The sequence below is a fragment of the Sminthopsis crassicaudata genome, chromosome 4 (assembly GCF_048593235.1).
Source record: "Sminthopsis crassicaudata isolate SCR6 chromosome 4, ASM4859323v1, whole genome shotgun sequence".
In the NCBI taxonomy this organism is placed as follows: Eukaryota; Metazoa; Chordata; class Mammalia; order Dasyuromorphia; family Dasyuridae; genus Sminthopsis; species Sminthopsis crassicaudata.
The window spans coordinates 314,882,914-314,898,301 of NC_133620.1; the positions used below are offsets into that span (position 1 = coordinate 314,882,914).

A 15,388-nucleotide genomic window follows, 5' to 3' on the forward strand; every position below is an offset into this window, starting at 1 on the left:
TTACATCTTTTAAAGTATTCTCATGGCAAGGGGAGAGAATGTATGACAAATCAGGCCATCTCACTTCATTAAAGGAAAACATTCTAACTCCTAAAACATTGTTTTTCATGCAGGAGTATAATGTGAAATTTATTTCTACTTAATACTTACACTTTCCCACACTGAGTAAGTGCTCAATTACCTTCACAAAAAAAGCAATTGGATTTTGTTGTCACAAATATTTAAGGTATTTAGGAACTTTTTATTTTAAACTGGATTTGTGATTTTTTTTTTTTGGGGGGGGGTAGTATAGAGAATTCTCAATTTGTGATTTTTTTGGTTCAAAAAACTCTCAATGAGGAAAAATTGATCAATGCATATCAGCAACTATTTTACAACTTAAAAAAATATATATTCAGGGCACTGAAAGGTTAATTGACTTGTTCAGAATCACCAAGCTAATGCATGTGAGAAATAAAACTTGACTTCTGCTTTTTCTGATTCAGCGCTAGCTCTCTATCCACTATGCTGTACTATCTTACATACGAACATATAAGTTTTCCAGTTTTTTTTTTGTTTTGTCTCCCCATTTGATTGTAATCTCTTTTATTCAGTGTCTTTACTCACATTTTCATATCTATTCAGTTTTTGCATAGTGCCTGACACATAATAGATGCTTAATAAATGTTTATTGATTGATTGAATATAACATATATGACTATTACTAGGGTAGGATACTCTTAAGGCCTTTAACTTAGTCCCTCCCTCTCTAAACTCACCCTAGAAAAGATAGCTAGTTAGGGCAGCTAGGTGGTGCAGTGGATAGAGCACCAGCCTTGAATGCAGGAGGACCCGAGTTCAAATCTAATCTCAGACACTTAACACTTCCTAGCTATGTGACCCTGGGCAAGTCACTTAACCCCAGCCTAGGGGGGGGGGGGGGAGGGAAGATAGCAAAAAGATAGCTAAATTTGTTAACCAAAAATACCTATGTATCCCCAGGATTATGCTTTTAAATAAGATTTTTCCTGTTTTTTTACACATATGACCCATATGGCATAGAAATCATAATTATTAATTTTACATTGCTAGAAATATTTAAGCAAAAATGAACAAGTTATATCATCCAAGAACAAAGTTATATCATTTGAACATCAGGTTTCTGACCTCAATTTTCTGTAGATATGAAGTTCTTTCACATAAGCCTTTTCATAGTTTTTTCCCCTATAACAAGTATAGCAGGAACTTAAGAGTTTTATTAATTACAAAACAATTAAAAGGGGCTCAAAACAATGAATCACTGACAAGTAGAAAACTGGGTAGGAAATATAATTGGCAAATCCAGATTTCAAAACAGTATCATGTGTTAAAAGATTTTTCTCTCAATCAGGCTTCAGAGATAAATTTCTTTCATCTTGGAAACTCCATGAATAACAATTTCCCTAATTCTTTGGCTCTACAAGGTAAGTACTAAACAAGTGGAGCTAAAGACACATCTTTCTTTGTAGTATATTACAGATCTTCTGGATTCAGACTTCAAACCCATCTGAGAAATATAAAATGACTGAAGTCTATAGTAACATACTGAATGTAACTATGCAATAACTGAAATATATAGTAATAAAGTTAGTGACTGCAAAAAGACTTTTCTGAATAACATCCATTTATGTTTAAAAGAAATCAATCAATAATAACCTACTAGCTTAGTATCTACTACTTTGTTCCAGATACTGTACTAATGGGGAAGACAAAGATATGAGTATGTACAGAATAAATATAAAAATAATTAAATAGAATAAATTTTAAAGTAGCTAAATACATGGTAGCTTCAGAGGGAAGGAGTTGTTCCTATTCAGGAATAGTCCTGAATAACTGAATAAATTACATTAGAATTGGCAATTAAATAGATCATTAGAAGGAACAGTTTCAGTTGAGTCAGATTGAAAAGGGCTGAGTTTGAGAGGAGAGGAAGTAGATACATTTGAATGCAATTTTTTCTAGGACTTTGGCTAAAAAAGGAGAAACAGTGGGGATGATAGGGGCCCAGTAAAAAAGTTTTTTAAAGGATGAAGACAGCTATATATGAAGACAATATAGAAAGAACCAGCAGAGAGCAGAAAACCAAGGATTACAGAGAAGGGGATGGTAAAGTTACAATCTGCTGGAGGAAGACGTGAGGGGACAGCATTAACATATATATATATATATATATATGGATATTTGATTTAACATATATTTTACCATGCTTAACATATTGGATTGCCATCTAGGGGAGGGCATAGGGGAAGGGGGAAAAAAATAGAACACAAGGTTTTGCAAAGGCTAATGCTGAAGAATTTTCCACGCATATGTTTTAAAAAATAAAAACCCTTATTTAAAAATAAAAAGAGTATATATGGAAGAGTTTGCCTTGGTAATGAGAAGGCTCACCATACTGTTAAAAATTGAAAGAAAAGAGAAAATAGGAAATGATATCACTACATACAGGGTTAATATTGGAGAGAGAAGTAGAATCAAACCAAGGGAAGTAGTCTAAGAAAAAACTATGGGGAAGAGGAAGACTAGGTAAGGATAAGGGACAGAGGTGGAAAAGAACATGTTTAGGAAGAGTGAGTCCTAAGGGAAGACAGAATGATAGGAAGTTATGATTGGAGAGAGAAATGTAAGAGATGTTAATTCAGGAAATGGAACTCTTCTAAGTAATGGTGAAATCCAATGTGTATGCATCTCTGTGGCTGAAGTAGGAGGAAATCAGGTTCTAGATTCTCAAATAAAGTACATACTTTGTATAGCCATTCAAGCAGGCCTTTTGCATAGCATCAATAATGTACCGAAGAAATTCATGTGCATCTTCCTGGTTTCCAAAGCGGAAGTGCCGAGCGATTTCTATAAAGGGAGACAGAGGGAAAGGAAAAATAACCAGCTAATTAGATATCATATTGAAATTTTATTTTTCAAACCGCTCTATTCTGTTTCTCTCAACATTCCTTAATAACTCAAAGTTCAAAACCTCAATAAGGGCTAATTCTTACTACTCAGAAAAACACAAGGTATCCTAAGAACTAAACAGGAACTAAAAATATTTAATCCACTGACTTAATCTTAAAAAAAAAAAAAAAAAAAAAAAAAAAAAATTTTCTATGGCATTGCAAATTGTTCTAAAAACCAACCTATCTACTGCTTTTGGCAGAGGTAGAGGGTCACTTAGTATGCATTAATGATAAATGGCCATAGCTAATGATTAGAATGTGAGTTTACATCTATAGGCATGCCCCATGCCTTAATGCTTCTGTCCCCGTTAAAAGAGAAGTCAGCATGGTAAAATAAAAAGAACATTGGACTAGAGAGAAATCAGGAGATCTAAGTTTCAGATCTAACCCTGCTACTTAACTAGTACTATGACCTTGAGAAAGTAATTTTGCCCTTCTAGGTCTCAGTTTCCTCATCAGTAAAATAAAGAAGCCAGACTAAATAATTTCTCAGGAATCTTCTATTTTAAATATTAAATGGCTGATTAAGTTTTCCCCAAAGACTCTAAGCCTCTAATAACTTCTTCTATCTCTAAAATTGCTGCAATTTACTGACTGTCACAAATTTAGTACTTTTATATGATTGTATGTTGTTTTCTAATTGACATGAGCAAGTCTTGTTTCTCCTACAAAAGCATAAGTTCCCTCAGGATAGTTCGTATTTGTTATATATCTTGCACTTTCCCTATAGTATCCAGTATAGCAAATAATAAATATTTGATATTATTTGATTCTTACTTTTCAAGTCTCGGATAAAGGAGACTGGCTTGATAGCATTGCCATTATTCGCAAAGGCTTGGATCATGTGATTCTGCATAACACAGAGCATACAAAAACCTCCTTGGTGACCTGCAGATAGGAAAGAGAAAATGAGATTGCTGACTAATCTTTAACAGATTTTATGAGACAAATAAAAGGCAAGAACATTGAGAATTAAGACAACTATGAGGTTAGAATTAATAATCATCAGGGAAAGAAGTCTATTTATGCTAAACAGAGGTTAGAGCTAATGAAAATCTTGATTCTAGTACTCTTACACTGTAGCATTTTTTAAAAAAAGATTCTTATTTGTATCAAGTCCTGATTCTTTCAGTTTAATGAGTTTATAAAGTTATTTTCAAGATGAAAGTTAGAAAAATATTTGTTCTCTGCTGGAAAAAATATGAAAAAATAGGCATACTAATGTACTTTTGGTGGAATAGTGAACTAAAATGTAGAGTCCAACCACTGTAGAGAACAATTTGGAATTATATCCAAAAAACTATAAAACTGTGCATACTCTTTGATCCAGCCGTATCACTACTAGTTTTATATTCCAAAGAGAGTAAAGAATTGGAAACCGAATGGATATTTAACTGGAGAATGGTGAAAAGGTTGTGGTATATGATCATGATGGAATATTATTTTCCTATAAAAAATGACTAGGGTAATGGTTTCACAAAACCTGATTAGACTTATATGAACTAATACAAATAAACTAAGCAAAACCATAAGAACATTATATGTAGAAAGATTTTGCTATTAAATTTTCCAATTCCAAAATCAAACTTTCCACTTCCACTGCAAATCTTACACTTCCAATAAAAACTCATGATGAAAAATGTTATCTACCTGCAAAGAGAGAACTAATGAACTCAGTGCAGATTTGGGTATATTGTTTTTCACTTTTTTTCTTGCCTTTTTTTTTTTTTTTCCTTTTTTTGCAACATGGCTAATATAGAAATATGATTTATATGTCTTGACTTATATAACGGTACCTTATTATCTGCCTTTCTTAATAACAGTGGAGGGACTGAAGGGAGAACAATTGGAACTCAATATAAAAAAGTATTAGTTGACAAAAAAAAATTTGTCCTCTAGCTCTTTACTTTATGTGATTAATGTGTTATAACAGATCATGACAGTGATTATTATTCACACTGAAAGAACTTCATATAGTATCTTGCTGATACTTTCAGTAATCTCCTCATTACTACAAGTAGTTACAGATATATTGAGATCTTAAAGCTCCAAATACAATGCAGCAGTCTATTCATCCATTAAACTAACTCTGGTCCATAAATCACAGAGCATAAACTCTACAATAAAGATTTCAAAGTTGGCCCTCAACACTTTTAACCTACTTAGATCAGTATTTCAAAATTCTATAAACAGAGCACAAATTTAAACTAAAGAGGTCAACTTAAAAAAAAAAAAAAAAAAAAAAAAAAAAAGCACAACTCTTTTCCTCAATTACTGATTTCCAAATTGGAAAAAAAAAAAAAAAAAAAAAAAAACCCACAAACACTTCAATTTACCATAAAATGTTGCATGAGCTAATCCTCTAAGCATCTTCCTAATGCCATTGACTGATTTTCAGATGTACAGTCTAGTAACAATCTATGCAAAGAAAGTATTTTCTGGACATAGTCTGATTAATCTAAATACTGATTCTGGCCAGATGGATGATTGCCACATTGCAAAAACAAACAAACAAACAAACAAACAAAAATTTAAAAAAATAAAAAACAAAAACCAATACATAATTGCAGAAATATGACCTTGATGTAGCTACATAATCAAATTAAGAAAAAAAGCTTTTTTTATGCCACAAAATAATACTTACAGTTCCGAGTGTGTTCTTTGGACAGCAAGTAGTTGGCTAGAGGGGGTGTGTAGGTCAAGCACTGTATGGTGGAGTTCAAGAAGCAGGTGTTACCTAGATTATGGAGACCTGCTCCAACTCGGTAAATTCGCTCCCACTTCAGAGAGAGCCTATCCATAGGGAAGAGAACTTTCTGTGGGGCTGGAATGCCATCACTACAGCTTTCAAACCCATGATCATTGCCTGAAAAAGCAAAAGTAAGAAGAAAAAATAAGTGATATACATATACAGAGTCACAAGAAAATACTTTGAAATGAAGCTTCTTGTCTAGACTAAGAAAGAAAGAAAGAAAGAGAGAGAAAGAGAGAATAAGAAAGGAAGGAAGGAAGGAAGGAAGGAAGGAAGGAAGGAAGGAAGGAAGGAAGGAAGGGAGGGAGGGAGGAAGAAAGTGAGGGAGAGAGAGATCCACAAGAAAGAAAATAACCTACCTGAAATGTAGGAATTCTCTTCTTTTTCCCCTACAACAAATACTATATAATTACTTCTACGGAACAGGGGTAGAGATCTTATTCAAATCCATCATTCTCTGAATTATTCTGATTCCAAATTTACTACTTACTCTGTCTCCTGATCTGTGTCTCCTCACAATTTTTGTAGCGACTGGAACACTCTGTTTTGGGATTCAATAGCACATATTTGCTCTTTAGGGATTCCAATTGGTAAGAGAAACTCTTGCTTGCAGGCTCAAACTCTATCTTTTGTAAAAGGACCTTTTTCGCAGAAGAAGCCAAGAGCTTCCCCAGATCGCCATCATCTGTTGAATCCTTCCGACCAGGTTTCAGAGCTTCCTTTAACTTATCAACAATTGGCATGGTGCATCACTGAAAGTAAAGAGGGAGAGACAGAGTAATAAATAAATAATGTCTGGAAAACTTTCATTAAACTTTTTCCCTTAAACTCTTCTCAATGATCATTACAGATCATTAAGTAATTATTTGCATAAGCCACCTAGGATCATCAATTATCAGCTTCACAAAAGAAATACAAACCAGAGTAACAAACTGGTAAGGAAAATAAATAACCCAATGAGGTCAGATTTCAAAATGAATATTTTATAATCTTGCAATTTTTTTCAAAAATATAGAGAAGCTAACCAGCACAAGAAGATTAGTGATCCCTGGTAGAAATTGGTCAATTTGAAACAGAAAGGTACCAATCTGTTTATAAAGTTAATTACCACTATCCCTCCAAAAAAAGAGTGGGAGTAAGGAAGGAACTTCAATAGGATTGGCAAAATGGGTACATTTAAACAAATCTATCCCAAAATCTCCTTGTCAAATAGTTACTTATAAAATCAATTCAGATACCCATGAGGAGATAAATTCTAGAAATGTTACATTCATGGTACTGTTTTTTTCCTCCTCTTTCTCTTTTCTTACACTAGTCAGGGAAACAACTGAATTTACCAAGTATTAAGTAAATGTTACTTAAAGTAAACTATACTAGCTAGGTGGGATTCAAAAATTCCTTGAATTTACATTTATAAAAAACTAATGAGGAAACTCTATACTGAGAAATTCCATTGAGCACAGGAATGTAGCTTGATATTATAAACACCAACTAAATACCCTCCATTTTGATGCTATTTCAAGGTCAAGCTAGAATACAGCAATATGGATGATCTATTTTTACATGGATTTCCTTTCCTATATTGGCTTAAAAGAATGTGGAATTTTAGTAGCTTGAAACCATACAACTTTTGGAACACCCTATATAGACATAATATCTGTATGTGTTTGTGTGCAACTATATATACATATATATTTCTTTAAACTTATTAAGTCAGCTTTTTGAATTTATTAAACAAGATACTGGTTCTATAGGACAGTCTTCAAAAGCCCTCGAAAAGTGCAGGTTAACATGCAAAAAAAGTTGAAGCAGTAACAGAATGCAGAGACACCTTTACAGGCTCACCTGAAATATTAGAATTTAGACCAGCTGCTGCAGTAGCATCTGATCAGATTATGGAGGAAGACTACTTCAACTAGACAAATCCTCTGCCCTTGAATTAGAAAGCTCCTCTTCTTCAAAACTGCCAAAACATTATCAACCATCAGAATCCACAGTATAAAAAACTAAGGCATGCTCAGAAAATTATTAACCAAACTTCAATTACTCCTACTCCTTTCTAACAGTTAACTTCCATTGCAGGCCACAAATGTACTGATCATTTACGATGTATATTAAAATACAAAATTACTGATCATTTACTATGTATATGAAAGCTAAAAAACAATTCAAAAATTGAAGATGATGAAATGTGAACGCAATGGGGACTGGATACTAATTTGTGCCCCGTTCATATCAACCTTTGTCCAAAAAGGTTGCCTCAAATGAAGAAGATACTAAAAAAAATGGCAAGGTCATTTGCCAGAATCTATCTTCTATCAATTTCATTTGAAAAGATTAAAAGTTAACAGATACAGTAACTTATATGTTCTTTCAATTAATCTGAAAAATACAAGGAATACTACCCGAGGATACTATCTGCTGGCATTTACTGCAGTTGCTTTAAAATATGAAAAGCATTTTATATTATTTCATTTGAGTCACTTAATTCAAGGAGGTGAATTACTTGAGTTCTAGATAAAAACAAGTAAATAAACAGAGAGAACCCCATTACCCTGAGGATAAAGAACTATGTTTTTCCTTTCTAAATCTAGGATTTGATAAATCTTAACTAAGATATTTATTCAACTTCAATATTTATTTCACAAACTATAGCAGAAACTTTAGGAACTGAAGAACAAATGACCCACCCTCTGCAGACTGCAAAGTCAAATCAGCACTGCTTTTTTAAAAATACACTTTAATTTCACACATTAAAACTTATGAAAATGTTCTACACATTAAAGAGTTTTACTTTAAATAAAGTTATACTGGAATGTCAATTTATCACTAAAGTATAAAATTTCAATGAGGAAAAACTCAGTGATCCTGCTTAACCAATGATAAATTGCTTAGCTTAGCATATTCAAAAGATCCACGAATTAGACATACAATTTTCTTTTCAAGACTATATTGTCCTCCACTGAAGACAAAGAAGTTCAATATATGCTCAAGGCTGACATTTCTGGGTCCTTCCCAACTGCCATGTGTCAAATACTCTCACCTGCTACTTGCACTCAAGGAGAGGATTAACAATATAGAAAAAAATTCATACCCTATCCAGGGCTAGCTTTAAGAAATGTTGAGATTCTACTACATTCCAAAAGAGACCCAAACACCATACTGGAAGGAGGGCAAATTAAGACATTTCCATATCCACAATAAAGCTGCTGGAATCTTAATTTTATATTGGTCTGCTACCTGGCACTGCTCTAGGAAGCCATGCTGACAAGTAGAAGAAATCTACTCATCCTAAAAATAGCTGACAACTGCCCCTTATAAGCAATATGTACTAGGAAAAACACATCAGAAATAAATGTTTACTATGAAAAAAAGGTGACTTTCCCAGAAAAAATAATGTTCTTAAATCAAATGAAATGATTTGGAAAAGCACTTAGCACATCACAAGCATTTAAAATTTATTTCTTCTCTCAAAATACTTGGAGTTTTTAAATGATTTACTTTCACATTTTTAGAGTGTCCCCCCACTAAACTGAAAACTTTTCTCCCTTTAAAGTCACCTCCCAGAAACCAAACAAACAAAAAGTCCTGGCTATTGCTCCCATCAATGTTGCTCCTAGAGGCATGCATGGATCTTAAGTACCAAAAATAGGCTTTCCTCCTTGCTGTCTCTGATTCCAAAGAAGATGTGCTCTCTACCACCTTAGCATCCCTAGAATCGATTTTAGTGCTTGATTGGAGAATGAAGGGAATCTGGGGAACAAGAGAAGTTTCAGGCCGGGGTTCCTGGGCAACAGTCCTAAAAGCAAACCGTGCAGCAAAAGCCTAAGTCTAGAGCGCAGGCCTGCGGACCAAGGAAGTAGGTGGACATTAAGAATCCAGGCATATATCTGACCTGCCAGAAACATGGAAGCTCCACAAGGAGCTCTGGCCTCACCAGAGCATCCAGTTAAGTCTTTTACGGAACCCCAAGTCCGGAACGAAAAACGTTCCCCTCCCCCATCACGGGAGCACGCGGGCGATTTGGCCCATCCTTGAATCTTTCCCGCATGCACAAGGTCTGGGGGTGGGGAGGGGGGGACACGGGACACAATCCATCGTCACAGTTCCCCGGCGCACTCCAGACCACGCTGATTCCTGGAGGCCCCGTGGATAAGAGTGCGCCACGTACCCCGAGAACCTGCGAGGCCGGCCTGTTCCACTCTCCCTCCCCCACCCCCGGTCAGTCCTCACGGGGACCCAGCGCAGCATCCTCGCCGCCCACCTCAACCTCGGCCGCAGTGCTGGCTCTACCGGCCTAGGAAAGAAGCGATGTCTCAGGCCCTGTAGCCGAGGCAACTCTCTCTCCACTGCTTCCACCCACCCGCAGAGCAGGAACAGAGAGTACACCAACCAGACCTCCGACCCCAACCTCCGGAGGCAAGAGACCGCGGCCACAGCCCTACAGCAAAGCAACGACCCCTCCCGTCGCTGCGGGCCCCCAACTGTCCTCGGTCGTCGCAGCCAACCGTCGTCCTCGTTCTACCCCCAACTCCCCGCGCCCCAACCTACCCAGGGGGCTTCAGGGGGAGGGGGGGGGTCTGTCAGTCTGTCAGGAGCGGCGCGGCGCGCTCCACTAGCTCGTGGGCCCTCACACGCACCATCCGGGGCTCCGGCGGCGCTTCAAACACGTGTCAGCAGCAGGACTTAAAAGCGCCCAGTCCTTGGAGCTCTCCGCGGCTGTGGTCGAGAGTTACGTTTTCCTTTAAGAGGCGGAGCCTCTCTCGTTTGGGTAGGCGGCTCGAGTCTGCTCACACTTCCGTTCTCTGGGTTTGTCACTGGAGTCCTCCCTTCTCTTCCCCCTCCCCTTCCTGCTCCTTGCCGCAGAGCACGTGATTTCTACGCCAGTGTCCGGGACTTCTTCCCTTCCCAGGAACTACCTTTCTTGTGTACTTTTATCCTGCTCCCCACCGCCTCCTCTACGCAATATAGTGACGCTGACTTCCTAGTTATCTTCAAACAAGTCACTCCATCCCCAGCTCTGGGCATTTTCGCTGGCTATTCAGCATGCCTAAACTATGTTCCTTCCTCATCTTGGCTTCTTCATGTTTTAACTAAAATCCTACCTTCTCCAAAAAGCCTTTGCAAACGCAGTTCCGTGCTAGTGCTGCTAATTATCTCCACTGTATCCTGTATGTCTCGTAGTTTCCATGTTGTCTCCGGAATTAGACTGTGAGCTCTTAAAAAAGAACTGTCTTGTCTTTCTTTGTATCACCAGCATTTAGCTCAGTGCTTAGTACATAGCAGTTGCTTAATACAATTTGGCTGATTTTGTGGATTGACATTCAGACTTCACAATTAGATGATAAACTCTTTGAAATCAAGAGCCTTATTTTCTAATTCAGTATCTTCCCCACTGCAGCCCGCCCCAATCAATCATGACTTAATCATGATGGTCAATCTGCAAGGGGTAGAAGTTACAAAGAGACAGATTTTGATTTGATGTCAGGAAAATGTTTAGTTTAATATCAGCAATTATAACTATCTAAAACTGGAATTGACTGCTATGGTAGCTGAGTTTGCCTTTCCTAATGGCCTTCAAGAAACTGGTGAATGAAGAAAGATAGTCATCTGGTAAGATGTCTCTAGGATTTCTTAACTATGAAATGTTCCATGTTCAACTCTTCCTCTTCTCAAATGTCAGTATCCAAAGCCAATCCTAGGCATCTGAGCTCAACTCTTTACTAGCTCTCTGATCCTGGGCAAATTGTTCATATCTATCTGAACCTCAGTTTCCAGTAAGTGGTAATAATAGTGTTAGTATTAATCAGCACCTACCTCCAGTGGTGTTTTGAGATAAATTAGATAATGTATGAAAGATGCAAATGTAAATGATCAGGGATTTTCCTTGGGATTTCATCAATATTAGAAATTTCTCCAGTTTCAGAGATTGATTGATTGATTACTTATTATTGTTATGCAACATGGCAAATTGCATAAATCACTCTTTACATTTTTATATTATTTAGAGGCAGCCTGTGAACTTTGGCAAACTACCAGAACAACCTGCTTACTTTGGCCAACTCAGTGTCACCGAATCCTGCTGAAATGCTTGCTGTAGCAACATCTCAACTTCAACCACGAAGGAAAGAAGCAGAAAATCATTGACTTAACCTTCCACTGTGTTTAATTTCATAGATGCTAGGTTACTAACTATGTCACATGGTCCATTCCAAATAAAGCATTTCAGCCATTAGAAAAATATGCTTCTTCTTGAGTCATTTGGTATCAGGCTGAAAGGCTGTAAGATGCTTAGTAGATTAAAGCTCATCTAGCACCTCTGAATATAAGATCGGAATTTCACATGACGCGACTGAACTTTGTAAAGAAAACTAAAGCAGTAATTTGGGGAGGAATTCACAGATGTTTTAGAAGGAATGACAGTGCATGTTTCAATTCCAATTCCTGATCATTTGGATTCTGGGCAAGGCTTAAAGGAGACAAGAGGATGATATTGCCTCTGGAGAGTGATGAATGATTAAGTCTTGGTTAAGATGTTAAATAATGTTTTGAAAGTACATTTAGAAAAATATAGCCTGTTGCATCACCTTTATTTCATTTATTATTAATGTCAGACCCAGAAAGACCCTTAGAGAACACTGCTTTCTTCCAACATACACTCACACTTATTTTTTACAAATGAGGAAATCAAATGCTGGACTTGGAGTCTAAAAGATTTAAATCCAGTTCTATCATACCCTTTAGTTGTGTGATTCAGGGCAAGTCAGTTAACCTGTGTCTGCTAACCTGTGTCTTATTTTTATCATCTGTAAAATGGTCATAATATATGTAGGACCCTCCTTTAAATGAGATACTTTAAATAAAGTACATACAGAGTACTTATAATATCGCATATATTTTATATAATATTTTAAAGCATATATCATCTTTATTAAGTTACTTTTTAAAGATCAATGAATTAGTACAGAAGTCCAAACTAGAACTCTAGTATCTGCCTTTCCGTGCTTTTTCTCTAAGAATGAAATGATGACTCACACTAAATCATTTATCATGGTTCTCAGAGGATCCTTTAGAGTTGGAAGGGACCTTGGCTTCCATCATTTTACATATTAGGGTCAAGAAGGTGAATTTACTGCCTCAAATTCACATGGCTCTTCTGGCTTCAAGATCCCTGATATTTTTCCAATTCTCTAAATTTCTTACAATTTGCTTTTTATCCCAAAAAGAAGGTATGAGAAACACCACTTTATCATAAAGGGTATATATTTTATAGAACTGTCATAAAGAAGAGACTAATTAGTCTTTGTAAGGATCTTACAATGTAGCCTACATTGTGTGGCAAAAGCACAAATTCCATGATGAAATTTATAATTGAGTATTGGTGATGTTTTCTGACATAATTTAAGAACTGTCTAAATTGCAAAATGGAAGGATTATCTTTTAGGTTAATTGGAGGGTTTCTGTTTATTTTTTTATAATGGCTATTGGACAATGCTGGAATTGTTTAGCAAAGGGATTTTGCAGTCCTCTTTGTAGAGTAAGTGGAAAGAGCATAGGCAACTTTAAAAATAGTACAGTTAAATTTCTCAGCCACCCAGTTCAAGCTGTGTGATGCTAAAATGGTTAAAGTGAGGACTAGCAGATATATCTATATGACATACTCCATTCCTTGAATTAAGTATAATAGGGAAAAAAAGAAGGTAAGGATCTGTGGTGACATGAAGAAGGGAAGACACAATAGGGCAAGATTGTTCCCTGGAAAAATATTCAAGACTACAGTTTGTCAATAAAAAGCGCTCTCTCTCTCTCTCTCTCTCTCTCTCTCTCTCTCTCTCTCTCTCTCTCTCTCTCTCTCTCTCTCTCTCTCTCTCTCTCTCTCTCTCTCTCTCTCTCTCTCCCCCCCCCCCCCCGTAATGCCCTCTGTTTGCTGAGAATAGCAATAGTGAATATTTTGTTCCCGTCCGTTACCATTTTACACAACCTATCACCCATTCCTCAATTTTTGGAAAACCCTCAAAAAAGAAATGGTTGCTCTAAGATATTGGAGTGTGTGTGTGTTTTCCTGAAAAATAGCTGAGCGAGACTGATCTCCTAATGACATAAAAAGAGAGAAGAGTTCTGATGTTGGGAACTAGGGACTCCAGCTGAATAAAAGAGATTGTGCCGAAAATATTTTAGCTTCCCCAAAGGCAGTGGCAAGTTTCTATCATTTTGCCCTACAACAGGTTAAAAGAACCTAAAGACAGGTGACTAAAGAAAAAGGCAGACTCTGAGAGACATTCAGAGGGGGTTCTTTGCCTACTAGGGTAAAGGAGCCAGAGATGCTAATACTTTCCCTCAGCCAAACATCTATCCCCACTACATGTAGATGTACCACACAAGGAAGTTCTCTTGGTACTTACCCAATAAGACAATAAACAGAGAAAAAGAAAAGGAAAAATAGTATGCAATATGTCCTTAATCAGGAATAATATTCCACATAATTGAATTGACTCTTACTCCTTTACCCATTTCAAAATTTTGTTTCAAACTTCCTAGACATAAAAAAGTCCTATTTCTTAAAAAGCAGAGATTCAAGAGTACTATTTAACTTTTTCCTTAATGACTCAGTTTCATTATTTTTTTTCCCCAGTTTTATTGATGTATTTTGTTTTTACATTACAAACATTTACAAATTACCCCAAACTTTGTACGGTCTGTTATAACAAAGTAAAACAAAAAAGTAACATTAATACACTCACTTCATCTGAAAGTTTAACATTGTACTGTTTACCTCTCATTTTAAAAAAACAAATCTATTTCTCTCTCTTCTACAGTTTCCCTCATGCATACACCCCCACTTCCCTGGGGGGGGAAAAAGATAATTTTTTTTAATAACAGCAATGCATTGTCAAGCAAAACAAATCCCCCCAATGACTGTACACAAAAATGTCTCATTCTGAACCCTAAGCCCATTGCTTGTTACTGTAACTACTTAATATAATGCAGTAATATCCTAAGAATCTCTTGAGACCTATTAGGAATTGCTATAATTTCTGAATTGTCATTGTGCTTTGTATAATTTTTTCTTGTCCTTTGCTATCAGTTGACACTTTTTACTGCTTATAAGTGTCACACTTTAAATCTAAGAGCTATGTAACAGTCTCCTAAGGTTCACAATGATTTGCTCTTCTGTGGTTTTAGGGAATTTATTTCGGATTAAAAGTTATGAGGGGAAGCTAAATGGCAGAACCTTAAAGTCAGGGAGATCTAAGTTTAAATTCAGCCTCAAAAACTTACTAGCTATGTGATCCTAGACAAGTCACTTAACACTCATTGCCTTAAAAAAAAAGTTATGAATTCAATTAGTTTCTTTGATATATAAACTCCCAGTTTATAAAGTTCTTAATTGTGTTAAATTTATATTTCTACTTATGTCTAGTAGATGTCTTTGTAGTTGAGGTAAAATTCAGGTTACTGGAAACATCTGGGTAACAAAATAGCAGACAGCCTGTATTAAGGGAAATAGAAAAAAGCAAATCTTATCTCTGGCATTTTCCCTCAATCCTTGAAGAAGTGGGCATTTCTGGTGAAAAAGGTCAAATCTTCAACTCTGAAGTGTTTGCAGAGCGGGTGACTTTCCTTTAATATTTCAGCCACAGCTCAATCTTACCTTCTCCTTTTTCTG

General features: G+C 36.3%; 1 protein-coding gene and 1 long non-coding RNA gene across 4 annotated transcripts in view; one reads left to right on the forward strand and one right to left on the reverse strand.

The window, feature by feature from the left end:
- The window catches only part of USP36 (ubiquitin specific peptidase 36), a 37,457-nt gene extending 26,990 nt beyond the window's left edge, over positions 1-10,467 (reverse strand). Inside the window, exons 1-7 of one of the 3 annotated variants that reach the window (XM_074260283.1) lie at positions 10,115-10,262; positions 9,365-9,474; positions 7,567-7,684; positions 6,212-6,473; positions 5,614-5,835; positions 3,747-3,857; positions 2,763-2,865 (exon numbers count right to left, since the gene is read on the reverse strand). In XM_074260283.1, coding sequence (XP_074116384.1) covers positions 2,763-2,865; positions 3,747-3,857; positions 5,614-5,835; positions 6,212-6,464 — 689 coding nt within the window. In that variant the 5' untranslated portion in view covers positions 6,465-6,473; positions 7,567-7,684; positions 9,365-9,474; positions 10,115-10,262. The other 2 variants (XM_074260284.1, XM_074260281.1) reach the window with 2 other exon arrangements.
- On the forward strand, positions 9,779-11,962 carry LOC141538643 (uncharacterized). Its single transcript, XR_012481088.1, has 2 exons — positions 9,779-10,492; positions 11,730-11,962. It is a non-coding gene; the product is annotated as an uncharacterized LOC141538643 (long non-coding RNA).
- Positions 11,963-15,388: the final 3,426 nt, after the last annotated feature.